Genomic DNA, 27809 nt, shown 5'->3' on the forward strand with positions numbered 1-27809 from the left:
TCTTGTGTAGGCTGGGGTTCTGGAAGATAAAGGAAAAGTGCTCTGCGGGTATCCACATGGGACGCATTACCAATCTTTAATTGAAGAGGTGAGGTGAGAAGACCCTTTGCAACCTATGGAACTTGTAGCCTTTAGTTAAGGGACACAGCTTCTGCAAAGCCATGGCTTGGAAGGGAGAGAGTTGGGGGAATACTCAGTCTCTCCCCTCCTTCTGGGGCCTCCCACCAGCCATACCTGCAGACACGGGAGCCCAGGTGATACAGTGCAGAGGTCGGCCCCTTAAAGGACAGAGACAGCAGGCAGAAGGGGGGCCAGATCTGGGGAAGGTGGAGGGTAAAAGAATATCCACCTAATCTAGCATGCATGTACAGCAACACCTGACAAGTAGATAACACTCACCGAGGTCAGTCTAGCTACTTCTGCCCCAGAACCGCTAACCTGCCAGCAATAAACACTAAGTCCCAACAAGGCACTCCACAGAACTGGCCACCTAGCAGTAAACCAACTGATTTGGACTCCAGCCTGGAAGCACGGTGGTATGTGTTCCACAAAGATAAGTACAGGATTTCACTTTACAGCAAAGGAGGCAGGGTGAGCCCATGACCATGGAATCCTGCACTGGCAAAAACCAGCCAGCCTTACAGGACAGAAAAGCCTCATGCAGGCACACAAGACTGACATCAGAGGCAACCCTCTGGAAGTGCATACGCATAGCTCTTTCAGAAGTTCGTGTATGTATTAAAATCAGGGGCTGCTTCCAGTAATACATGGGTCCGGGAACCAGAGGGTAGAAGTAAGAGTGGCCCCACTAATCATCACTTTCTAGGACCTCCTTGGGGGTTTGTCCTCCTAACTCTGGGCATAGCAAATTGGAAATCCTAGTTCTCAAACGGGTTACTCTTGCCAAGGGATGAAGCAACATTATCAACATTATTTGTTATGGCCTTTTACAACAGTTTGCAACCCTATCTGACCCAAATAATCTAATACATTTTGTAAGGCTCTTTTTATTCTAAACAGTGTGACCCTGCTTAACTACAAGCTAAAGCTGCCACTCAGGGCAGCTGAACTCTGTACAGGGATCTGTAAAGGGAAGTACCATTTGGGCAGGAGTAACTGACCCTGATCAGCAGGATTAATGTGAGGCTCCTTTATACAATGGGGGCAGGGAAGAATACAGCAGGCACCCATGACACTCCTTTGCCCCACCCCACTGCTTTTGAGTAGAAACGGGCAGCAATCAGCCTAATGATTGGCATGTTTCACACTCCTCAGGATTAAAAGTACATTACAACATGTTTTATAAAACAGGGATTACTTGGGTCAGAGAGGGTTGATACACACTGCAAAGGCCCAGAACCATTTATGTTGACAATGAACAGGTTCTAATATATTTAAAATGTCATTCAAGGCAGAGGTATGCAAGCCATTCTACTGAAATTCCCAGCAAAATTTCAAGGTTTAAATTAACCCATGAGGTATAATATAGATAAATTTCATTATCTTGGAACATAGAAAAGGCAGTGTTATGATACAGTAAAAACAGCACACGTTGTCAATGCCTAGATTCCAGTCTAGGCTCCCCTAATAGCTCACGGTATAAACTGAAGCCACTTACCCTTCAGATTTCATTTTCACTTTTTGAAATGAAAAGTGAGACAGGGACTAGACTTATTCTCCTGCCTGTAACAACTTAGAAACCAAACAAACTGTATTAAATAGTTTTCAAGACAGTGGACATCAGCCATCAAAAATGACTGTGATCTTTGGGAGATGGGAAACAGAAACCAAGACTGCCCCAGCTTACTATTTACTAGAGATTTTCCAGGCCACAGTGTTGGAAATGGGCACGAAGCAGAGCTGGCATAAGGTGAAGAGAGAAGAGCTGCCAGTCTAGGGAGGCCAAGTGGTTAGAACTACAGAGACTGGAGAGAGTTGCACAGAACTACAGGAACCTTAAGGGTTCCCCTGAAGTCTTCCCTTGAGGACTGATGAGTATATGTACATGAGGAAACTACCTAAGGCCAGGTGCAAACAAACCCCATAGCTTACACAAGGCCAGGGACGGTTCTTCCTACCAGCCAGTGTAGGAAATGGGATTCAGAAGACACTGAGTAGAGAATTCAAAAGTTTTTTGCTTCAATACTGTGCAAAAATCCCAAATGCTGTACTGATCTGCCTAACACAACCTGAAAAAGACCAAATTGAGTCAAATAACTTTACAATGTCCATAAACAAAGATCAAGAAATAAGGAATACAAAAATATCCAGCACAAAGTGGAACAAAAGTAAAAAATATCATGTAGACAATAGCAAAGGGATGGCTCATGACAGAGAAAAGGTAACCCATTAAAACTGACCCAGAAATGAAAGTAGAGAATTAGAAGATAAGGATACTACAGTTTTAACTATTCCATACCTTTACCAAACTAAAAGAATGACAGAACAGGTTAAGCCGACACACCATTGACTTTCCAAAAAAATCTGAAACTTTAATCTCTAAAAATGACAATGTTTGAATGAGAAATATACTAGATGGATTTAAAGGGAAAGCACTACTTTGGGAACCTGATGCATCTGCTGGGGGAAAGGACAGAGGTGTAGGCACGACAGTGGCACTGGAAGAATGGAATTAGGCAGCACAAAAGATGGCAAACATCTTACTCTGCAGTGTCATACTGCTAGGCTCAGCTGAAACTTTTCTCTTTACATCAAATCCTTCTTTTAAAATTATCATCACATACAATATAGTCCAACTATTTGGAAGAGCACATTCACTATATGTGACTGCATCAGAGGCCCAAACAGAATTTATGCAGTGGCTCTGTGGTAAAATTCATTTTAGTTTTCCTAAATACTTGGTGAACTCTACAAACACAGCTTTACTCTACTGATAATGCTGCTCCCAGTTAATACAGGGAATTCAGTCATATAGGAGAGTTCTGGAGCTAGCTGCAGTGCTAGCATCCCATATGGGCAATGGTTCAAGTCCTGGCCACTCCACTTCTGATTCAATCCTTGCTAGCGTGCCTGGGGAAGCAGCAGTACTTAGACACTTGAACCTACCTGGGAGACCCAGAAGCAGCTCCTGGCTCCAGCCTGGCCCAGCCCTGACTGTTGCAGCCGTCTAGGGAATGAACCAGCAGATGGAAGATATCTCTCTTCTCTGCCTCTCAAATAAATACATAAATCTTAAAAAAAAAATTTCTATGTATTTTCTGCTTAAAGTACAGACATACATAAAACTCAAATGTTTGTGTAACTTATAAGGACAGGGAAATTTCTGGTTAAAAATAACTTGTATCTGAATAATCAATTATGAATTCTATGATGAAAAATATTTCTATTTGACTGAATAGTATAACTTTTCTTTCACTAAATTAACATTTACCATGTACTTAAGTGACAACTAGTAATACTTATAAGCAAAAAGTTTCTAGCATTCAACCAATTAAGTTCTAGACATTTCTGTAGAGCCTTCCTAAAACGTCTTCTAATCAAATCCTTCTTTTTTTCCCCCAGTAAGACTTCACACAAATATAATTTTCTCTAATAGTCTCAATTTTCATAGGCTGAGGTTAAGTATTTCTATTTGATAAAAGAACAGACATTGGACAATTTTAAGACTCCTCAAGACTTGGCATTAAAAACTAAAATATCAGTCATCAAAATTCCTATTTTTATGTCTGTCACTCACTAAACAACCCTTGGAAAATGATTTCCAAAGTGATTTTCCAGTCAGACTTGTGTGAAGTGTGTTTGTTGTGGTTTTTATTAATAGCCTGTCATAATGTACAACACCTGGATTCCTTTCCATGAATGTGTTTATGTATGCCCACTGACATCACCCACTTGAAACAGAACCCAGTACTTACAACTCATTAAGACTAAACATTTTCTATGGGCTTTGGTTTCCAGTATCTGCCTCTCTAGAGTTACTAATACTTACTACCCTCAATTACAGAAAAAACTCAGTTAACAAAAGTTCTGAGGTATATAAAGAACATTCATTTAAGAATATAAAGTAGTTAACATTTCCTTTTACTCAAAAAAAAAAAATCACTTCAGAGTTGAGGTCCATTTACAAAAGACATGATCAATCACATTTATCACTAGACACAAAGGATATACCAAAGGTCTTTAAAAATGGTAATTAATCTCAGAAAGGAAAATTAATTTTAACTTTCATATTTCATTATCAAGACCATACTTGCTTAACAAGATAATTATGTTATTGATACAAAACATACAGTATTTACACTTAACTGTACAAAATAATTTAATGTTTACAAAAATATTAGAATGTTTAGCTGACTGACACAGTCTTAAGTAATCTCTTCTAGAGAAGCATATAGTAAGACCACTGATTTTCATTTCATTTCTTTTTTAATAAGTCAAAGAAAGGATGCTGCAATGCTTCATCCAAGGTAATTCTTTTGGCTGGATCATATTCTAACATTCTTCGAACCAGGTCAAATAGTTTCTCATGTTCTTCATCATGACAAAGCATAAATTCCTGGAGGGGAAACATTTTTGTTTAAAATGCATTAGTAACAGTTAACACATGTTTTTATTCTTAACTTTTAATTTTTTTATTTTACCTTTAATGGTTTGCAGCGTCTCCTAACATATCTACCAGCAGAACTGTGTTCATCCCAATCTAGCTGGTTATGGTGAAAATACTTGCGTTTTCTACAGGAAAAGGAAGTCTGAATCAATAAAATAACAAAAGATCCACATCTTTACCATGCACCCAACAGAGTATGGAAACAAACATCACCTTCCAAATGGGCAGACATATACATGTACATACAATCTTCTAGTCTCAGCAACAATCAGGTATGATGCTTTACACTTTATCTTCTACCCAGTGAGGTTTTAATATCTCAACTAAGCTGTTCCCAAATACCATATGTGGAAAATGCCAGCTTTAAAAGTAGAGGCTCCTGGATCCATTTCTGTAAATTCTGACTTCACTAGATCTCAAATGGGCTAGGAAATCTTTAAATAACCACTGGGAAACTTCTGTGGTGGAATCTACTGCAGTAACTTGACCAAAGGCACACAGCTAGTTAGTAACAGCATGGAATTCACAGATTGACAGGACTACAAAATACATATGTATTATTTTTAGCTCAACATAAGAAAACATTCATGCAAAGGTTAACTGTAGAGTTAAAAACATGACTTTTAGGGGCTAGCATTGTGGTGTAGCAGTTAAAGCTGCTACCTGTGACACTGGCATCCTATATGGATGCCAGTTTGTGTCCGGCTGTTCCACTTCCAATCCAGCTCCCCGCTAATATGCCTGGGAAAGTGGCAGAAGATAGCCTACGCTCTTGGGCCCCTGCCACCCACATGGGGGACCTGGAAGAAGCTCCTGGCTTCGTCTAGTCCAGCCTAGCCTTTTGTAGCCATTTGGGGAGTGAATTAGCAGATGGAAGATCTTTGTCTCTCCCTTTCTCTGTGTGTAACTCTGCCTTCCAAATAATTTTTTTAAAACGACATAAAAGGGGTGGGGGAGGAAGGTGCAGTTGGAAGTTCTCACAAGTACAGGGGAAAAAAAAAATTCAAAATCTGAAGTCCTTAGGCCATATAACAAAGTTAGATTTTCTGTAGTTTGAATATAACCACTGCACGTATCCAATGAAGGACTTTAACTTTAAAACTTACCTTGTTTTCTGAATCATGTGTGTTGGTATGGGTCCTAATATTCGTTCCATCATTGCCAGGTGCTCTTTACTATCATGAGTCTAAAAATCACAAGAAAAAGAAATTTAGTACACTCTCCATTTCTCCTCACACACATGAAAAGAGAATATAAGAGAATAGTGCTGAGGTCAGCACGGTGGCACAGCAGGTTTAAGCCACCACCTGCAGAGCTGGTATCCTGTATGGACAACAGTTTGAGTCCTGGCTGTTCCACTTCTGATGCTAATATGCCTGGGAAAGCTTTGGAAGATAGCCCAAGTGCTTGGGGCCCTGCACCCATAATGGGAGACCTGGATAAAGCTCCTGGCTTCAGCCTGGCCCAACCCTGGCCGTTGCAACCATTTGGGGAGTAAACCAGCAGATGGAAGATCTCTCTCTGTAATTCCACCTTTCAAATAAATAAATAAATAAATCTTTTAAAACAGACAATCTACATTATACAATACTGCAAAGATGCAACAATACTGAATAAGCTGCATCATCTGGTGCAAAAACAGTAAAATTAATGTCTCTGAGACGGACCAGAAAGGTTCTGCATAGTGATTGACAAGTACCTTGTTTAATGTAAAACTGAACAGTTTCCTTCTTTATTTGTATTTTCTGCACTGTTTAACTGAAGAATGACTGAGGAAGATTACCAGAAAAATACATCCTCTTCATTTAATCAGCTACTTAAACAAAATTAACTTCTATTAGCCACCAAACTGCCCACCTACTAACATTTACTAATTCCAGGCAATAAAAATACAGTCCCAATAATTCTCCTAACAATTCTAAGTTTGGTAGGTGCGAATATGGGTTTCAAAGAGATTAAGATACCAGAGCTCCAACATATAGCTCATAAATGTAGAAAGCTGAGCTATAAACCCAAGACAAAGCTCAAATTCTTAAACTATACACAGACAGAGGTTTGGCTAAAGCCGAGAGAGAAGACTATTACATTTACAGCCAAAATGATATGCCTCCAGAGCACAGGCTGGCAAACTCTCTGTGAAGAGCCAGAGAGCAAGCATTTTAGGCTTGGCTGGTCCCAAATGGTCTCTGTCTCACTTTTTATTTCCCCCCCAAACAGGCATTAGGCAAGATTCACCATGGGCCAGTTTGCCAATCGCTGTTCTGGAGAACAGAAGCTGTGCTTAATGCTTTTAAAATCCATCACACACTGTGCAGAGTACATTGCCTTCTTTAAAATGCTACGAATTCATCACAAGAATAAATTAATACTATCTCCACATTTTTAAAATGTTTCTTAGTTTAATGATATTTTCAAGTTAGAAATAAAATATAAACATCTCAAATTAATGTTACCAATTGCCATTTGAGATCTGAAAGTGATCTGTGAGTGCAGTCATTTGAAGCACCTGTTTTATGTACATCAGAAGGAAGCAAACAGGAACTTTTAATTTTTTGTTGACCCTGCATCTCACACCACAAAACTAGATACCATCTCCCAAAATGGATAACTGTGGTTCTAGACATTAAACGTGTCTATCAACTTTTGAGTACTTTTCAATGGGATCTTTACATTAGCCAGAAACGGATGTCTGATGAGGTGTCCCGCAAGCACTCACGCTCTAATCATCACTGTTTGTGTTCCCTTGCACTGCCAGAAGTTCAAACCAATCAGTACAGTACTGAGTGAGCACCTAAAAACCCTTCTCCTCAAAACAAAGCAAGACAGGTCAATACAACACCCTGCCCATTCCACATACCTACTAAACATTCTTCAATGTTACATTCTTTCAGGCGAAAGTAAAACTATAGGGAATAAACTGGAAACCAAACTAGGTTTCTGCAATTATTTTGAAAGAACAATCACCACCAATCATTACTAGCATTTCAGAAAAACACACATTCTAATGTGAAAAAAGCAGGAGCATGTTCTTTAAATAAAAGTTAGAATGGCAATTCTACAAAGTCATTTTCACTTTGGATCAGTCTGCATCTGGAAACACTGACTTCTAGGATAAAGCTATACCAGAGCATACAGGTCATTTACAAATTAGTCCCACTGTAATCATTTTCCCATTTGCTTAAGACACTCTGATAACAATACTATGTTCCTTTACTCCTCTGTGGACCTTCCCCTTACATGCCCATCACATTCCAGTTTCAAATGACTATATTTCCTTTTAGCATTGGCTTAAATTCTCTTGAACTCCTGCACTTTATACAAAATCGTTCCATATAGTAAAAACCACACCATATTCTAATAATTTCTCCTTTTTTTTTTTTTTTTTTTTTTTGACAGGCAGAGTGGACAGTGAGAGAGAGAAAGAGAGAAAGGTCTTCCTTTTCCGTTGGTTCACCCCACAATGGCCGCTGCGGCTAGCGCGCTGCGTCTGGCGCGCTGTGGCCGGTGCACCGCGCTGATCCGAAGCCAGGAGCCAGGTGCCTCTCCTGGTCTCCCGTGCGGGTGCAGGGCCCAAGGACTTGGGCCATCCTCCACTGCACTCTGGGGGCCACAGCAGACAGCTGGACAGGAAGAGCAACCGGGACAGAGTCTGGTGCCCCGACCGGGACTAGACCCCAGTGTGCTGGCGCTGCAGGTGGAGGATTAGTCTATTCAGCCGTGGTGCCTGCCTCTCCATGTCTTTTATGACTTCCTTGAGGACAGATGCGTTATCTTCCCATCTTTACACATGTAGTACTTAGAAATGCCTAAGACATCATAAATACGTAATACTTAAACTTTTTTTAAAAAAATTTATTTTATTTGAAAGTCAGAGCCATACAGAGAGGTCTTCCATCCACTGGTTCACTTTCCAACTGACTGCAATAGCTGGAGCTGTGCGGATCTGGGTCTGCCACACCGGTGCAGGGGCCAAGGCCTTGGCCCATCCTGTACTGCTTTCCCAGGCCACAGCAGAGAGCTGGATCGGAAGTGGAGCAGCCAGGACTAGAACCGGTGCCCACATGGGATGCTGGTACTGTAGGCAGTGTCCTCACCCACTATGCCACAATGCTGGCTCCTCTTAAATTCTTTTATAAAAAGGAGTGACTTGCTCATGGTCATACTGTCAGTGCACATAATCTTAAGTGAATTAAACCCAGGGCAGTAGACATTCAGCATAGCATTAGAATACCCATATCCCACCCACATCAGAATGTCTGGCTCCCATTGCCAACTCCAAAGCTTTTCTCCAATGCAAACCCTGGGAAGCAGTGATGGTTCAAGAAACTGTTCCTGCCACCCACATGGAAGTCCTGCATTGTATTCTCTGCTCCCAGCTTCAGCCCCAGCTCAGCTTTCAGCTATTGCAGGCATCTTAGGAGTGAATCAGCAAATGGGAGCTCTCTGTTTGCCTCTCAAATAAAAGATATTTTTAAAAAATTCCAATGGCCGTACTGACACTAGTGCAAATTCATGATAGAGCTCTATAATGAAAAAAATGGAAACATGAGATAACACAAACCATAAATGATCTAATCACCAATCAGATACAAAACTGACCTATGACCATTCAGTATTAGTATTTAATTCCTGTGGCTTAATGCAAGGATAATTACTTTCACACATAAATTTTAACCTCAAGAATAATGGTCTATGTCAACTTTCCAATATGGAAGCACACTGTAACATGCCATTAACATTTAAAATTAATTATGATTATTAAAAAATTTACTACATACATACCTGAAAGACTGTGAACCCAAGGTAATATTCAATAAGAATGCAACCTATGCTCCACACATCGCAAGGCTGAGACCAACCTAAAGCTATTTAAAAACAAATACAAACATTTTTACTATGCAACAATTTCTAATTATCAAAGCATCCTAAATTCTTCTCCATATGATGCTCTTACCTAGTCCATTTGGGAGAGAAGGACAGAAAATTCATGGTTTACATTTTTAGTTTTATAGCAAATGTTATTCAGTATGTTCTCAGAGTCCATATGCTGGTATGAAAATTGTTATTTTAACCAATATGGGGGAATTTTATATAAAATAAGGGAGTGGCTAGCAAACATTTGTCAACTTTACCAATTTGTGCAAATATTCCACAGTCTCTGAACTGCTAATCAACAGGGGGCATTGCCACTGAAACACGGCTGAGCCAGGAATTTTTATATTTTGTCATACAATCACGGACTATAGTTATCCTCAGAATGTAATTATCTAGCCCTTAGCAATTATCACCAGCTTCATGCGTTGAGGTTCTTTCTTCTATTAAAAGAAACACTATTATTTTACATAAATTATGTAAAAACTTGGGGATTATAAATAAAACAATTTTACCTATGAGCAGAGATTTAGAGATACTGAAGTTCAAATAGCATCTCTATCTGTGTTTCCCCCATCTACCCACGATCATATAAACTTGCTCCTTCAGAACTGTCAATGGCAATGCTACTCAGGAAATAAAACATCAAACCTTTTTAAGCCTATACTTAATTGGAAAGAAGACAGGACAAACCAGACAGATGTTTGGCAAATATTCAGCAAAACTGTAATACTCATATATATGAAAAAGCTAGTTTAAGAGACATGTAAGTTACTTCCAGTAACGCTGCTAAGGTTAAGGATATAGGAAGAGCCGGCGCCGTGGCTCAATAGGCTAATCCTCCACCTTGCGGCGCCGGCACACCGGGTTCTAGTCCCGGTCGGGGCGCCGGATTCTGTCCCGGTTGCCCCTCTTCCAGGCCAGCTCTCTGCTATGGCCAGGGAGTGCAGTGGAGGATGGCCCAGGTGCTTGGGCCCTGCACCCCATGGGAGACCAGGAAAAGCACCTGGCTCCTGGCTCCTGCCATCGGATCAGCGCGGTGCGCCGGCCGCGGCGGCCATTGGAGGGTGAACCAACGGCAAAAGGAAGACCTTTCTCTCTGTCTCTCTCTCTCACTGTCCACTCTGCCTGTCAAAAAAAAAAAAAAAAAAAAAAAAAAAAAAAAAAAAAAAGGATATAGGAAGAGACCGTACCTTCAAAGGCCTCGACTATGATTCAGTCATTTAACCCCCACAGTGCCTATCATTTGAACAAATGGGTAATAGTGGAACAGGGTTTCTATTTACAGTAACACATATAAAGACTACAGAGCTTGGACCTCACTCAGGTAAAGATTTCTTCTTCATTCCAATTTCCCAGTCTAGCTTTTCCTCCAAGTGACTAACTTGCTGCAGCACACCATTCCACATCATCCTATTCTTGGATGAGCCAGTGCTTCTGCCTTTGGAATTCTACATCATTCATTTTTTTTTTAACGCAAAAGGCTACAATATTTTACTATTTCAACATGAAATTTATCCAGAGCTCTAATAATACGTACATAATTCTGGCATAGGCTTAAGTTATTAATAATTCATACATTTGAAAACAAATATATACAACATGTCAAAATAAACCCTTCAAGACCATATGTAAGCAATCCAAGGACATGGGACTTTAGGTACTAATTTTGACAACCCTTTCCCAACCTTACCTGTTTGGTTCAACATCTAAGACTTAATATTAAGACCAACCATACTCCTCAACGCAGCACCTGACTACATCTTCCTTCCTAACCTAACTCTGCAAGGATCTTGCTAATCTTCCAATTACCTCAAGGTAATGTCTCCAGTTTCATACTTCTATCAACTATATGTTGCCTGGCCACTTCTGGAACTCTCAATGTCTTCTCCCATTGTCACCAGGCCTCCAACCACATCTCTGAATCCTCTGCCCTATTAACATGATCTGATCTCTAGCTTTTAAATTTTCACATGTAAAGGCAATACACTGCCTTACTGAGTCTGCTGTTATTTCAAACTTCTGAACCTTAACTCCTTTTCTTTTCCAACCTTTCTCACATCAAGAGGCTCTCCTTTTACTCTAAGTTCTCTTTCTTCTCCTCTTAATCTCTACTCATCTACTATCTAGATGTTTATGATAATTTAAGATGAATTCATTAAAAATGACCACCTGGAAGATTGCTCACCAATGATATTGCATTTGTTTCACTTAAGAAAAATAATTTATAGCATTTTTATGAAAACAGAAAATGTTCTCTGTACACTGCTAAGACTGTTCTATCCATGACCCATCCCACCCTCCAAGAACAGAAGCAGTGAAGAATAAAGAACAAAAATCCCTTCAGATACAGTATCAGAAATCTGGTGTCTACTGACCCAAAATGACCTCTGGAGCTCTGTAGTGCCGTGTGGATACCAAAGTACTGTGATGCTCATCATCATATGTTGCACTACCAAAGTCAACAACTTTGATATCTGTGTTTTTCAGTGTGCGTTCATCGCGTTTCTAGAGAGATATACAGTTGATTATCATGAAACCTGATTACAGTGTCACTACCCAAAAGGCTTGTATATTAACTTCCCGATGGCTAACATAGCCTTTGAGAAAGGCAAGGGCGTTCATGGTTAAACATGAAGATATAATAAAGCTTAAAAACAAAACAAAAACATGAGAACATAATGAGGCTCAGAAATGAAATGATTCACCCATGGATCACTAACTTGTTTTTTGTTTTTAAACTTTTATTTACCTATAAAAAGGTAGAGAGACAGACATCTCTTATGTGTTTGTTCACTATACCCCACAAGCCAGCAAGAGCTGGGGCTAGGTGAGGCAGTAGTGAGGAGCCAGAACTCAATCCAGGTCTCCTGCATGGATGCCAAGGACATGGATGCAACTACCTGAGTCATCACCTTCCTGTGTGCATTAGCAGGAGGCTGGAACTGGGAGCAGAGCTAGGACTCAGACCCAGGTACTCTGACGTGGGATGACAGCATCCCAAGTAGCATCTTAATCACTATGCCAAGGGTGGGGAAACTTGTCTGGATATTTATAACATAATTTGTGGACCATACAAAATTATTAACTTAAAAATTAGCCTCTGGGGCTGGCACAGTGGTGTATTGGGTAAAGCCGCTGCCTGTAGTGCTGGAATCCCATGTGGGCCCTGGTTTGAGTCCTGGCTGCCACTTCCGATCCAGCTCTCTGCTATGGCTGGAAAGCAGTAGAAGATGGCCCAAGTTCTTGGGTCTCTTTCTCTCTCTCTCTGCCTTTCTGTAATTCTGCCTTTCAAATAAATAAACTTTTAAAAGAAAAATTAGCCTGCTATATAAACTTAATAAATTTTGAGTATCACATGCAAGGTTGCTTTGGCAGATTCCACAGGTCTTATACGGCCCCCAGTCAGCTGTTCCCCATGCCTTAACTACAACAAATGTCTGCACAAAACTGTTATTTTTGGCAACCAAAATGAAAACAAGTCTTTAGCTTACCATTTTAGAATTATATTTGACTACATAGTCAGACTTCACAAATAAGATATTTTCAGGCTTCAAATCTGTATGAGTTAATTTATTATGATGCAAAACTAAAAAAAAAAAAACCCAAAAAGACAGTATTAGCTTTACTTGCAAATTTGTACTGAGGGAGGACTGGCAGTGAACACAGGGTTAGCAAGTTTCATCTTTATCTCTAATACGTGTTTGTGCAGTGACAATGTTTTGATACTTTTTTTTTGGTAATGTATACTTCAAAATTTTCTGGTGTTTAAAGACTTATCAAGTATACTTACAGTTGATTGACTGGCAGATCTGATAGGCCATCTGCCTGATGTGGTCAATTTGAAATGGCAGAAAGCTATTTTCTTTAATGAAATCATAGGTACTGAGGCCAAGCAGTTCAAACACGATACAAACATGACCATGATGATCAAACCATTCTAGCATCTGGACACATCGGCTAAAAAGATCAAAATAATACTTCAGTTCACAGCATTCTGATTATTTCGTGTAATATGATGGCTCATAGTTCAAATTTATACTTACAAGACGCTATTGGGATCAGTACTATTTAAATGCTCCAGTACTTGGATTTCTGAACGAGCTGCTTCACGGTAACGACCTACATTTTTTACAATTTTCACTGCTACATGTATGCCATCCCTTAAAAACAAAATTAAGATGAATATGGTATATGTATAGGAGTAGATTCAAGCCATGCATCCTCTGAATTATAATTACAGTTACCAGTTTCTCTCCATGCTAATATTTCTACAATGATCTTCAGAGCATATTGTACCAAATGTCACATAACTTCTTTTCAAAACGTTTTGACAAAATATATTTTATAGGGAACAATGAATTCATTAATACTTATGAAATTTAATGTTTGTCCCCAGATTTTTAAATGTATCTGGATTTTATGCAAAAGTTAAAAAAAATATAAGCCTGGGGGCCAGCACTGTGGTGCAGCAGTAAAGTTCCATTCTGAAGTGCCGGCATGTTCTAGTCCTGGCCGTTCTACTTCCAATCCAGCTCTCTGCTGTCGCCTCCGTCCTTGGGCCCCTGCGTCTATGTAGGAGACCTGGAAGAAGCTCCTGGCTCCTGACTTTGGATTGGCTCAGCTCCGGCTATTGTGGCCATTTGGGGAGTGAACCAGCAGATGGAAGATCTCTATCTCTACCTCTCTCTGTAACTCTGTATTTCAAATAAATAAAAATTAAAAAAAAAAAAAAAGCTCCTACTGAAAGCATTCATTCATCCATAAGGATAGACCTACTCTGTGACAGTGCCTACATGTTAGTGATGGAAAGAGAGAGCTTGTCCCTAAATACCTGAGTCTAATGGAAAAGACATATACATGAACAACTTAAGACTGTTTCACAAAAGGGAGGACACAGAACTGAGTCTTTGAAGACAGCTACTGAGATTGTCAGATTGGGAGGCAAATGGAACATCCAAGCAAAGATGACACCATCTATAAATCATGAACTCAGGAAAATGCTTAGCATATTCCTAGATGCACGTGTGCAGAAACCACTAACAACGTAGGGCAGTGGGCTTTGCATTGGGACATCTGTGGGCATACTTCCTAAAAATATAAAGCCACCAACAATTTTGAGGAAATCAATTTTAAATCAACTTCCTTTTGTCCTCATTTCTAAACCTGAACTGTCAGCATTCAAGCCTTTTCACTATTGCCATTCCACTGTACAAAAGAGAAAACTTGACCCACTAAATACTTGTTATTAGTATTAGCAAGATGTATTCGGGGTTGGTGCTGTGGCATAGCGGGTAAAGCCACCACCTGCAGTGCTGGCATCCCTTATGGGCGCCAATTCAAGTCCCGGCTGCTCTACTTCTGATCCAGCTCTGCTATGGCCTGGGAAAGCAGTAGAAGATGGCCTAAGTCCTTGGGCCCCTGCACCCACGTGTGAAGACCTGGATGAAGCTCCTGGCCCTGGATCGGCACAGCTCCGGCCATTGCAGCCAATTGGGGACATTAATGAGACAAGTGGTGAAATCTGAGTAAGAGCTACAGATCAGCTAGCAAAATCTAAAAACATGACATGAATACAGAAAACACAAATACTGTGAAATGTTAACATTTGGGAAATATAAGTAAAGGGCCCAGGAGTATTCTTTCAACTATTTTAGCAACTTTTCTGTGAGTGTAAAAATATTTTAAAATTCAATTTACAGCCACATTTTTGTTGCAGAAAGCAAGAGCAAAATTGAGAATTTAGGGTAGCATTCTTTATGGAAAGTGAAATGAAAATAAGTTCAAGAATAAAAAAACACTGCTAAGTATATCTTCAGGAAGTTTGTTCATGCATGACGACAGGTATGACGCTGCCACGATGTTTAAGAGTCCCTTAAATAAACTTAGAGAGAAATTTTGTGCTTTTAAAATATTACTTCTTACAATAAGCTGGAAATCATATATTTTCCAACCATTTTATGTTGAAAAAGCTCAGATGTCATTTTAGAAATAGGCAGTTTCATTCAATTAAGAGGTTCACTTACAAAAAAAGTTTGCAAGCCACAGAATTTAAGTCCTGGAGCAGAATTTTGGGCCCAGTGTTGTGGTGTAGTAGGCTAAGCCTCTGCCTGCAGTGCCGGCATCCCATAGGGTGCTGGTTCGGGTCCCAGTTGCTCCTCTTCTGATCCAAAGCTCTGCTGATGGCCTGGGAAAGCAGCAGAAGATGGCCCAAGTGCTCTGGCCCTGAACCCACGTGGGAGACCCAGAAGAAGCTCCTGGCTCCGGATTGGCCCAGCTCCAGCTGTTGCGGCCATTTGCAGAGTAAAACAGCAGATGGAACACCTTTCTCTGTCTCTCCCTCTCTGTAACTCTACCTCTCAAATACATAAGTAAAATCTTTTTAAAAAAATTAAATTTTATTCTGTACGCCTTAATTAATATAACTTCTTTATAATTTGGGGAGCTAAACTCTAACATACAAGACCAGATTTGCATTATCTCTGCAATCCAAAAGCAACTGAAATTTCTTGTAGAGGCCGAGGCTCCAGTTCTGGGAAATTCCTTCAATGAACATCCACTTTAATTTCAATGAATTCCATCTGACAGAAGTCTATCAACACCCCTTATCAAGATCCACTCTCATAGCAAATAAAGCATACAGAGGTCAAGAAATATTATTTTTATCTTCCAGGAAAACACCCAAGTACCATTTAAAATGTATCTCATCTAAATTACGAGCCCTTCTCCAGCAAAAATTTCAGGATAAAAAACTAAAAACAAAAATAGACTTACATGCCATGATCAATGCACTCTACAACTTTGCCAAAGGCCCCTTCACCCAAAGTGTCCACGATTTCATCTGAAGTGAGAAGGGGGAAAAGAGGTGTAAGTGTCCGAATGTAAATTATCAGTTAGTCAAACAATGAATGCTTAAGTGTGGAATATTTTCAAATGATCTCTAGCAAAGCATAATTAAAGTTTCAGCACTCAAATTATTTTCAGCTGCTACAAAAACAATTAGAGCTAAATTTCTTGCTCTAATCTCAAATTCCATTGATTATTTTGGAACTTTAGGTAGAAATATTTAAATTCTACAGAAAAGAAGAAATACAAAAAAACAAACAAACCCACAAAAAACAAAACAAAAAAAGCAATGAAGAGTTCTTTAGCCCCCCGCTGACAAACTATTCTTTAAAAGATTATTCTGTCTGCAAAGTTTAAAAAGTGTTGAAAAATATTCTATACATCTTGCTCTTAGAACGTCTCCACTTTGACAGATCAGGTGACCCTCCTCATCATCCTCTATACTCCTGGATCTTTTCCTTCGGTGGCTCTTCTGGAACGGCAAGTGGGCAGCACCAAGATCGTCCAGCCAATCAATATATCAGAGTGAATTCAGGGCAGAATACGCAATTCATTCAGCGGGGAGATATTCAGGCATTCAGATAAGCACCAGGCCACGAACAGTTGGCAGGAGCAATTTCAAATTCAGTCCCCAGAAATTCACAGGGCACAGTTTATGTTACAGAAGAAAAACATGGCAAGGAACAGATTTTCAGATAAGATACTTAAAGTGGCAATAGAAAAAAACAACACAATTGTCTCTTTAAAATACTGATTTAATTGAAGTCCAAAATTTAAAGAATGCAATGTCATGATTTACTAATCTCTTGTTATAAATAGCATATGCTGTGAATCGAGATGTCTAGTTTGTCAGAAAAATGTTTTAAAATGTCAAAATTAGTTGAAATTCTTATTTAGCAATATTTTAAAATATACATGGTTAAAATAAAAGGGGAAAACAAAGGCTAGTTAATTTCAATTCATGTTCAATTTAATAAAAATTCTACTAAAGAAAACTTTGGGAGAAAAACAACTCAGAGTTCATGGATCACACAAGTGAAGATGTCTGAGTGTAAACAAAGGCAGGCTTTTTGTATATAATACATTTACTTATTCAGCACCCATTTCAACAGAATTAGCTGCAGACAAGGATGCACTGTGCTAGGGAACCACACTGTACAGTTCGCAACATTTAAGTATCCAACAGTGCAACTTTCCATATTTGTTCCCAAGTATCAGGAATGGGGTTTCTTTCAAAGTAAGAAAAAAAATGTTTAAGATGACAGATGGGTGCTTCGTTTTTCATCAGAATAAATTACAAATGCTAAAATAAAATATTTCATAATTAAAATCAACAAACTCATGATCTGGTCTGCAGAGTTTGAGTAAATACAGGCAAATGAAGACTAGCTAATAAATACACAGATCAGCTATGAGCATTTGGTAGTTTCTTCCTTTAAGGATTCAAGTAATATAAATTTATATATATATATATATATACACACACACATCCAAATAGTATTATAGGAAGAAATTTTAGAAACCTATTGGCTCATTAAGAGCTCTTACACATATATAAGAATCCACTCAAAATAAAAACAAACTGAATCATACCGAACGTGACTGATGACTTGAACAGTGTCTATTATGCTTCCTTTTAGGACTGCTTCTCCTGCTTCGGACTGAAGATTTGCTGCAGTGGATGTGATAACCGCTTTCAATGTCTCTGTGATAATGTCTAGGAACATATCCTTCACAGTAGTCATTTCTGTATTCATCTATGTACCTCCGGTCCCGATAATCTCTCTCATTCAAGGACCTTGCTTCTAAATAATGACTGCAAATACATTAAAGGATTTCAAATTACTCTCCTCATTCTAGAAAAATATGGTCCAAAAAAACATTCTCTCAGGAATTTTTTTTTAAAATAATTCAAAGTGATGAGTTAGAATTTATACTTATCTTACAGAGTTTAAAAAATAATGTACTTTTAGCCAATAAGCAAATAAGCCTTATTTCCCCATTATATAGACTGTTGTCAAGCACTTCACACCAAGGAACAAAGCCTAATTCAAATCATTAATTTATTATATTTAGTAAGTACTCCTAATACACTCCAGACAAAGCCAAAACCAAAAATTCACAACTGCTCTTTTAGAACTCACAATATATCTGTAACCAAGCTGGCTTTCCTGTACAATCAGGGGCAAGAAAAACAGGACGCCTTTCTCTTTTAGTACAAGTGCATTTTAGATATCCCTGGCATGCAGTGAACTCTTTCATGAAAGGTGTATCAGAGTCTTAGTGTATTCCAGCCCTTTCATTTCACCAATGACAACATTAAGATCCCTAAATGATCTGCCATGGTTGCAGAGCACATAAGCTACAAAAACTGAGGTATTTCCTAACTTTCATGATACACGTCAATTTTACTATATATATCACCTATCCTGTCTGGTCTTCTCTCTACATTCCTAGCCCTCTGCTATTCCCATTTGAGGAACAGGCAACATAGCACTTATCAGGACTGCTGAAACAGATCTCCTTCAGATGAGAAAGGGATCCTGTAATTGCCTGCCTAAATTACAAAACACCTACTACCCTACTTCTCTATGTATTTCTAACCTCTTGTCATTCCTGCCAGAGAAATACATTATAACTGAGTAATCTGATAAAAACTATAGAAACAAAAATTGCATAAACAAAACTTTGCAAGGAATTTCAGAAGTCACAGACCTTAGGAACTCAATGGTCACAGTTTAATTGCCTTAATCTGATGGAAAGAAAGGACACAAATTCAATTGGCCCAGTTTCCCAGCCCCCTCTCTACCTGGGATGAATGTCCTCTTCAACAGAGTGCGAAGCTTCAAGAGGGATGCACATGGAGCACTGAGGGAGAGAGGGGACACCTGCCCAGTCAGAGAAATTGGCTAGAATAATCCTGACAAGCAACGGAGTGACAGATGTTGACTACATTGCCCTCATCAACCCTCTTTCTTTTCCCAGAATGAGCTGTCATTCTTTTTCCCAAGGGGCTGGCTTAGGCAGAAATAAAGGAAAGAAACATCCCTCAAACTACTAATCAACAGGACTGGCATTAAATCCAGGCTAGAGAGAGGCAGTAACTTCCCTTTTCTTTTCCTAGCATCAGATATAAGTTCTGTCTGTTGGAGAAACAAATCAGGATAGTGGGTCTTGATCAGGGATCTGATCAGCTGGCTTCGAACTGTCAGAGAGAAAAGTCACAATACTTTTCTAACAGGCTAAAAATTACAATACTCCTAGTGGCATCCTGTCTAATTCTCTAAGGCAATTTTCCCATAAAAGTCCAAAATCTTTCTATCAGAAAAAACACCAATAATTTTAGCTAGAATAGTATGTGAAATTAAAGCTGCTGATAATCCAAAACAATTTAGAGAATAACAAAACATGCAGTGATATAATACAACATAGATTAAACTAAGAGGATGAAGACCTCGCTTCAATCTATAATAACCAAGGACCACACCTTAGAAATTACAGTCCATAGAATTATGTAGGCAGTGGGCGGGGCAGAAGGGGTAAACACTAATTTAATTTTTAAAAATAGTCACTGAATGCCCAGTGAATATTTCACCATGACCTTTCAAAATAGCCAAGAATGATGAGTGTATGGGCATTTATTTTTATTTCCACACAGGTCCTGTGGGAGTAAAAAAAAAAAAAATTATATAAGGCAAAGTCCTTGCCAACAAATGAACAATTTGAGATTACTACTACAAAAATAGAATTCAGTAACAAAGGAAATGTTGAAAAGTTGCATATGAGTGTTTAGAAGGGCAAGAACTCAATTTGCTTAAAAGTCAAAGTAGAATTGATAAAAAAAATATGGCAACAGATTTGTATCTTACAGGGAACCCAGGATTTGGACCAACTGGAAAATGCCAGAAATTCCAGGGGAGAAGATTGGAATATTACCATCTTACATTCTTATAGCACTTTTACCAACAATGGTTTAGAGATGGATTTGTCTATGTATTATTCAGGAAGCAGTAAACAGACAATTCAAGCAAGAATGATGTTCACCCAGGGGAATACAGACAAATACACAGTGTATGGGCAAGGCTAAGGAATGTTTCTCAAAGGAGGTCTCTTTATCAACATCAACTACGGAGTTCTTATTAAAAATCAGAGCCCTGGGCCCCAGGTCGCACTCACTAGTCTAAATCATTAATCTATATTTGGTAAATCTGGTAGGCATGATTCTTATCCACAGTAAAGTTTGAGTATCTTTTTTTAAATGTAGTGTTTACAGCAACATAACTCTTCCAACTATATGAAAAATGGGTTAATTAGGAAGAGAGACCAATTCACAGGCTACTACAAAAAGATAAATCAGAAAAACTTTGCAATATATATGGCGAAATAATTAACATGCAATAACAAAATCTTCTAAATTGGTAAGAAATTTTAAAAGAAAAACAGATTAAGAAAAAAAGTTTGAGTGGTCTATTAATACATGAGCGGACAAACTCACAAGAAATTTAAAAGTTCCCATTAAAACAAAAGACTATCCTTGGCCTGCTGAGAGCATGAAGAAGCATTAGAAGTTGCAGAAGTATAATTTGATACAAGCTTCCTAGAAAAAGAAAAGTAAACATGTTGCAAGAACCCTCTAACCTTTCATACCCTTTAACCTGAAAATACCTCTTCTTAAAATTTATTTTCAGGAAATAAAGCAAAAACTTGTATACAAAGAAATTTCAAGATTAGAAATAATTTATATTAAAATAGCAGGGCACTAGCATCCTAGTCAAGTTACCTTCTTTATACTTCTCTGCAGTTTTCATTTTCCTGTAATTTTATAAAAAGCTCTGTAAAGTTTTTAACTTAAAATTATTAGGATAGACTGGATTACGGTGAGCAATACTACGAAAGATGTTTCGTATCAATGTTAAAGAAAAAGTATTGGCATGATGGTTAACTGGACTCAGTATTGTTTTTATGTAGCCAGCTATGAACATCAATCAACAGTTCACTCAAGTCACTTCCTTTCTACATATAAGATAAATAACCCATGAGTAATAGTGCTATGTTGTTAAACCTTGAAGAATTTTAAGATTCCTTAAATTCTATATAAATGTATTGCCTTCAAATTTTACCACAGAGTACTATAAAGCAGGACACATTTGTACTGATTAGTAATGAGATACAGTTTTTTTTACAGTATACTGTATGCTACTCTCTTGTCATTGAAGTGTTGCCATAAACCCTCCCTCTTCCTCTTATGTAACAATGTCTGAGGAAGCACAATCAGTCTGTACTGCCCATAAACAAGCTCCCTGTTCAGGAGAAAAAAATCTCTTTAGCATGGAGAAGGAAAAAAATTACATACTGTTTTTTTAAAGTAACCCCAGCTGGCTAATTTAGAAAGCAATCTGGTAAACAGTCCCAACGGAATATCTGTACAAACAAGGAGAAAACATAGAACCAAGAAAACAAATGAGAACAGGAGATTAATGGAAGACAGTGAAAGAAACGCAAGTGACCTAGCCTTTAATTACGTAGAACTTCAAGATTCTTTTCTATATAAATTGTATATATTACCACCAAACTTTATACCATAATACCATAAAATAGGACACATGCTACTAGAAATTTTTATTGAGGCCCTTTCCTAAATTATTAGCTACTGCCTATACAAACGTTTTTAAAATAAAGAACATGTCTAAATATCCCAAAGAAACATACCCATTAGTCTTATTCTATAAATGTAATTATTCAACATAATACAAGTAACCAATCCCAATGTATTTTGACATTCCTGAATAACACGTATGCTGCTTTATTCATCTGGATCAACTCCTCTCCCTGATATTCTCCTCTGTGAAATGCTTAACAGGCAACCAAACAAATACATCTCCCTCCTACATACAAGGATGGGCAGTCACTGGGCATTCTATTACCATTATTACTTAACTTCTCTGTGTGCCTCATGTCCTCAACTACTTAACTGCCAGCTGGGACTCAATGTTACTTAATCTCTCTTACATTCACTTACTGATCAATTGTCTCCCAACACTCCTAAAGATACATGAGCACAGGAACTCTGTTTAATTCATACCTGTAGCCTCAACTATACAGTTCAGCCTACAACAGGAACTCAAATTAGTATTTTCTTAGGGGTTAGTATTACAGTACAGAAGTTTAAACTGCCACCAGGTACTCCAGATTCCATCTTGGCAAGCCTGGTTTGAGTCTTGGCTATTCCATACTTCTGACTCAGTTTCCTGCTAATGCATCTAGGAAGCAGCAGATGGTCCAAGTGCTTGGGTGGGGTTCCTGTCAACCACACAGGACAGCAGGATGGAGTTTTTGGCCAACCCCTGGCTGTCTGTAGGCATTTGGAGAATGAACCAGTAGATGAAAGCTGTCTCTCCCCTTTCAAATAAATACATAAATCTTTTTAAAAAATAAATACTTTCTGGGTGAATAAATATTTATTTACCAAATTATAAGACAATTTGACAAATGAAAAGCTACATGAGCAAATGACAAATCATTAAAACTATTAGTACTAAAACACTACTAGTTCAAGAGCAATTTACCAATCAGATTCTTTAAACTGGTGATGTGGTTTACAATGCCTGTTCTCTTGTGTGCTGCTGTGAGACCTCCTCTTCCGTTTGTGACTTCCACTGTAGCTTTCATGTCCCCAGCTTTCTCTGCCATCCCAATCAGGGCAGTGAGTTCGTTTGGAATGCCGCATCTGTTAAAAGAAATGAAAAGCAAGTTGTAAAGGCTATAGATGGGTATGTTTAGCAAATATTATACATTATTTCAATGTAAACACAAGTTCTAAAATCTTTTTAGGTTATGTTTCCCAAGACACAGGGCACTATACCATCTTTGTATCTGATGACTGTTGAGTACCACAGGTCTAATAGTAAATAATATATGACAGTGTGAGACCTTAATACATTTTCCTTCTGCTCTTCTGTTTATATGCAGGACAAATTCTTAGCTTAGCGCTTGTGAACTGATGTTTTAAAAATTAAAAAAAGGAAGGGGATGGGCACCTCTTTTGACCTCTGCATCCTGTATCAGAGTGCTGGGATTCAGTTCTGCCTCTCCTTCCAATCCAGCTTCCTGCTAATAGGCACCCTGGGAGGTCCAATTACTTGGGCCCCTGCCACCCACCCAGATGAAGTTCTTGGCTCCTGGCTTCAGACTGGCCCAGCCCTGGTTGTCTCAAGCATTTGGCATGTGAAAACAACAGAACAAAAATGTCTGTCTGTGGTTCTGCTTTTCAATTAAAAAAAAAAAAAAAGTATTGTTCACAGCAAAACTTTCCAAAATAAAGGGACAAATAAAAATGTTCACAGGGGCTGGCATTGTGGCACAGCAGAAAATATTGCCGCTTGTGATGCCAGCCTCCCATATGGGTTGCTTCCAATGCAGCTCTTTGCTAATAGCCTGGGAAAAGGATGGCCCAAGCATGGAGACCTGGATGAAATTCCTGACTTCAGCCTGACCCAGTATTGGCCGTTGCAGTCACATGGGGAGTGAACCAGCAAATGGAATTTCTCTGACTTTCCAAGAAAATAAATCGAGAGATATCTTTAAAATATAGTTCAGATTTAGAGCCTTTGTTTTAATTTTTTTGACAGGCAGAGTGGACAGTGAGAGAGAGAGACAGAGAGAAAGGTCTTCCTTTGCCGTTGGTTCACCCCACAATGGCCGCTGCGGCTGGCGCGCTGCGGCCAGCGCACCACGCTGATCCGATGGCAGGAGCCAGGTACTTATCCTGGTCTCCCATGGGGTGCAGGGCCCAAGTACTTGGGCCATCCTCCACTGCACTCCCTGGCCACAGCAGAGAGCTGGCCTGGAAGAGGGGCAACCGGGACAGAATCCGGCGCCCCAACCGGGACTAGAACCTGGTGTGCCGGCGCCGCAAGGCGGAGGATTAGCCTAGTGAGCCATGGCACCGGCACAGATTTAGAGTCTTTAGCAGACAACACTATCTGGTTAGAAATGAATAACCTCTGGATTTTATTTTTATTGTTATTTTCCTATTTATCACTGATTTTCTATTTAAACTGATGTGATTTCCCACTCTTCAGAATTCCTCACTGTTAAATCTCAGAATGATTCTAATTTAAGAAGCTGTCCTATATTGCTTAGAATGACTCTATATTGCTTAGAATGACTCTAAGCAATATAGGACAATATATTGACTCCAAAGCAATATAGGAGGTATATAGAATACAGTATCCAACAGAGAAACGAAAAGGCAATAAAAAGGTGCCTTTATGAACTCATTTTCTGTATCCAAGTTTATTTTAAATCATCCTGCAGTTTTTCTTAAAATTAAAACCTAGTGGGGCGGGGTTGGCAGCATTGGGGCACAACATGTTAAGCTGTCACCTGGGAGGCCAGCAAACCATATGCATGCTGGAGTCTCATCTGATAAAGCATCAGGAAAGGCAGGAGATGGCCCTAGTGCCAGAACCAGCAGATGAAAGATCTGTCTGCCTCTCTAACTCTGCCTTTCATATAAATACTCTTAAAAAAATCTATTTGTTACAGATATGGAAACCAACTCAGGAAGATACAAAAGATGCCTGGTAACAGTGAAACCAAATGATAATACTGACAGGTCCCTGACTTCATCTACAACCTCCAATGCATAGCCTAAGTTCCTTATAGGCTCACTATCTGTGCTCAAACAATTTAACTCCTATCTGCCTCACACCATCATAATTGTTTCAAAGCAGCTTAAAAAATTATGTATTTTATTCAAAAAGCATGGTTCTCTACCCAAATGCCTGAACGGCCTGGGCTGGGCTGGGCTAAGCTGAAGACTGGAGCTAAAATTCAGTCTGGGTCTTTACATAAGTGGCAGGGACCCAACTACTTGAGCCATCACCTGCTGCCTTCCAGGGTGTGCCTTAACATGAACACTGGAACTGGGAGCCGAGCAAGGAGTGAAATCAGGCACTGAGAGACAGGGTGAACATGTCCTGATTGGGTGGCCTAATAGCTGTGCATCTGCCCTAAAGCAATAACATTTTTAACAGTGAGATTCCAACTCTGCTAAATAGAGTTAAAGTGGGAAAAAGATGATTGTTTTCACCATTCAGCCAAGACCTGAAAAAAGTAAAATGGAGCAAAACTAATTTAGTTAACCTCAATTAGTAGATTTCAATTCTACTGGGAGGTATTTCCTAAGAAAAGTGGATACCATCAAGAGCCTGCAGTTACAAAAGCTCAGATCTAGTAACTCACTTCTCTTGCAGAGTATAATCTTATGCCCATCAGGCATCCTTCTCTTAATGTGGCTTCTCTTTTTGCTTACATGAAAAAGGAACAGAAGACATTGCTTAAGTTGAATAAAATCCTAAGATCTGGGATCGGCATTGTGGTGTAGCCAGCATTCCGTATGAGTGCCAGTTTGCGTCCTAGTTGCTCCAGTTCCATCCAGTTCCCTGCTAATGGGCTAAGAAAAGCAGCAGAAGATAGTCCAAGTATTTGGGCCCCTGCCACCCATGTGGGAGGCCCAGAAGAAGCTCCTGGCTCCAGTGTCCTCCTGGCCCAGTCCTAGCCTTTGCAGCCAACGGGGGGAGTGGATCAATGGATGGAAGCTGTCTTTCCCTCTTTCAAAATAAATAAATCTTAAAAAAAAAAATCAAAAGACCTAAAACTCTTTTTAAACTTCTCACTGGAAGGTAGTGATTGAGCATTCAGGTTTGATAATAAATAGTCATTTCAACATGAGAAAGTGAAATAAGTAACACTATAAACATACTTGAAGCAGAAGGCCAAAAATCGAAGTTTCTTCCAAAAAGCCATTTTAAAAAACTATTTCTAATGGGATTCTTCTGACCAGTTTCGTCAATTACTAAAACTGTATTTAACTGCATGAGAAACTCAGCTTGGTTAAACATTCTTAAAAGACAACAAGCAAAATTACAACTTACATGATTAAGAGCTATCATTAGTGACCATGCATTATGATGCAATTTTCACAAGGCATACTACGGTATTTCAAAAAGTTTGTGGAAGCAGTAAACTAAAAGATTGTTTATTTTGGTACAAAAGGTGCTTTTTGAAATCTACGCAGCTCTTTTCATAATATGCAACTTCCACAAACTTTTTGAAGTACCCAATGTGCCTGCTTTAGCAGTGTCAACACAACAGTTTAGCTATCAGCCTGCCACAACCAACTCACATCTAACAAGACAGCATTCTCCAATTATCTAATACGCAGACATTAAAATGATGAGCTCCTTGTGAGAACTCAAGCTCTCCCTCTAATCACGTTCACTGCTTAGAATTTAATTCAGCTGTTAAAAATTCCGTTTCCCAACATCCGGCTCCCCTATATTGAGATGATTTCTCAGCTGCTAAGGCAAAGAGAGTAGTCTCGGGCTCACCTTCCTTCCACAGGCAAAGTTCCTTCGCGTACCAGAGAAAAAAAACTACCTGGAATTATCACACTGCCTCTAATTAACGACGAGCCCACCTGCTGGAATGACTGGTATCTTTCAACACACACAGTGGATCCCAGTGTATATACCCCTGTTAGAAACCTGATTCTCCCACTGTTGCTTTAAGGCCTTGTAATACCTGCCAACTCCACGCTCTATACTTAGCTTAAAAACACCCAAGCAGGTTAGAAGCTAGGGTTGCGGGGCTCTAAGACGACCCTGTCAAGCGGAAACAGGAACTGGGCAGGTTCGGGGAGCCCTCACAGGGGCAGCCCTGTGGCTGGCCCACTGCCTGCAGGGCGGTTTTCTAAACGCCTCTGTGGGCCCCTTAAGCAACCAGGGACCGCACAGAGAAAGCACCTGCCCGCGCTGCCACCTCTCCGCAGCACCTGCTGGCTCCCACCACCTGGACTTGCAGCGGCTCCGACGCCCTCTCCGCGCCCCCGGGCATCTGGCCAGGGTGTCTGGCACACTCCCAGGCAGTGGCTTGCCTCTAGAAACCCCTCAAACGCTACAGACGCCCGAGGCCACGCTCCGGGACGGCTCACAAGCCGGGGACTGCCCTCCAAGGGGCTCCGGTGGGTCCTCGCGCTCGCTTGTCGTCCGGGCCCGGCAGGGTTAAAACCATCAAGGGTGGGCCAGGGCGCTGGGATGAGCGCCCAAGGCCCCCAGGGCAGAGTCGTAGGCAGAACTGCATCGCCCGGGCAACTTTAGGTGCCAAGGCGAGCAGCGGAGCAGCAACCCGCAGGAGCCCCCAAGTCCGTGCCCCGTCGCCGCGGCCCCAAACCAGGTCGTTTCTTCGACACCTGTCTCTGAGACCTCAGGGATTAAAGAGACAACCAGCCCAGCAAACCCTTTCCGGAAGCTTACCTTCGCAAAACCAAAAGGCCCTGCGGTCGAGAAATGTCGCCAAAACGCCGTCTTTCCGCTCCAGCTGCTGCGACAAACACCCCGCAAAATGGCGGCAGCGCTGTCGCCCTACCATCCCCCGGCGGCCTCTCGCACCACCTACGCCATGCGAACGCGCCTGCGTGACAGAGCCGCGCGCTCCCGCCGCTCAGCGTACGGGGCGGGGC

At 40.0% G+C, this 27809-nt stretch overlaps 1 protein-coding gene across 13 annotated transcripts; it reads right to left on the reverse strand.

Annotated features, from left to right (window-relative positions):
- Window positions 1–3988: 3988 nt before the first annotated feature.
- CLK4 (CDC like kinase 4) lies at window positions 3989–27809 on the reverse strand. 13 transcript variants are annotated; one of them, XM_008255489.5, is made up of 15 exons: window positions 27604–27803; window positions 22852–23012; window positions 21639–21706; window positions 19095–19153; window positions 17879–18101; window positions 16667–16757; window positions 16214–16280; window positions 13486–13602; window positions 13233–13399; window positions 12934–13028; window positions 11818–11947; window positions 9350–9432; window positions 5674–5753; window positions 4602–4692; window positions 3989–4516 (listed from the first exon to the last, which is right to left on the reverse strand). In XM_008255489.5, the coding sequence occupies exons 2-15, from the start codon at window positions 22973–22975 to the stop codon at window positions 4376–4378; spliced, it is 1536 nt and encodes a 511-aa protein (XP_008253711.3). In that variant the 5' UTR covers window positions 22976–23012; window positions 27604–27803; the 3' UTR covers window positions 3989–4375. The 13 variants fall into 13 exon arrangements, 10 of the variants coding, with proteins under 10 accessions (XP_008253711.3, XP_089191311.1, XP_069932585.2 ...); XM_089335185.1 differs by lacking the exon at window positions 16667–16757 and adding an exon at window positions 15466–15626 and having other exon boundaries at window positions 27604–27745; XM_070076484.2 differs by lacking the exon at window positions 21639–21706 and adding an exon at window positions 15466–15626 and having other exon boundaries at window positions 27604–27723.

This window comes from Oryctolagus cuniculus, chromosome 6 (genome assembly GCF_051225735.1).
Source record: "Oryctolagus cuniculus isolate XC-2025 breed Fujian yellow rabbit chromosome 6, ASM5122573v1, whole genome shotgun sequence".
Taxonomy (NCBI): Eukaryota; Metazoa; Chordata; class Mammalia; order Lagomorpha; family Leporidae; genus Oryctolagus; species Oryctolagus cuniculus.

Bases quoted from the DNA above. Each gene is read 5' to 3' on its own strand.
- CLK4 (XM_008255489.5), bottom strand. From the start codon at position 22,975: ATGGCAGAGAAAGCTGGGGACATGAAAGCTACAGTGGAAGTCACAAAC. The intron at 18,102-19,094 runs GTAGAGAGGGGG...ATGTATTTGCAG, and splicing joins GAAGAGGACATTCATCCCAG to TCATTATTTAGAAGCAAGGT. The intron at 16,758-17,878 runs GTATGATTCAGT...TTGCCGTTCCAG, and splicing joins CAAGTCATCAGTCACGTTCG to AAGAGCCACCGAAGGAAAAG.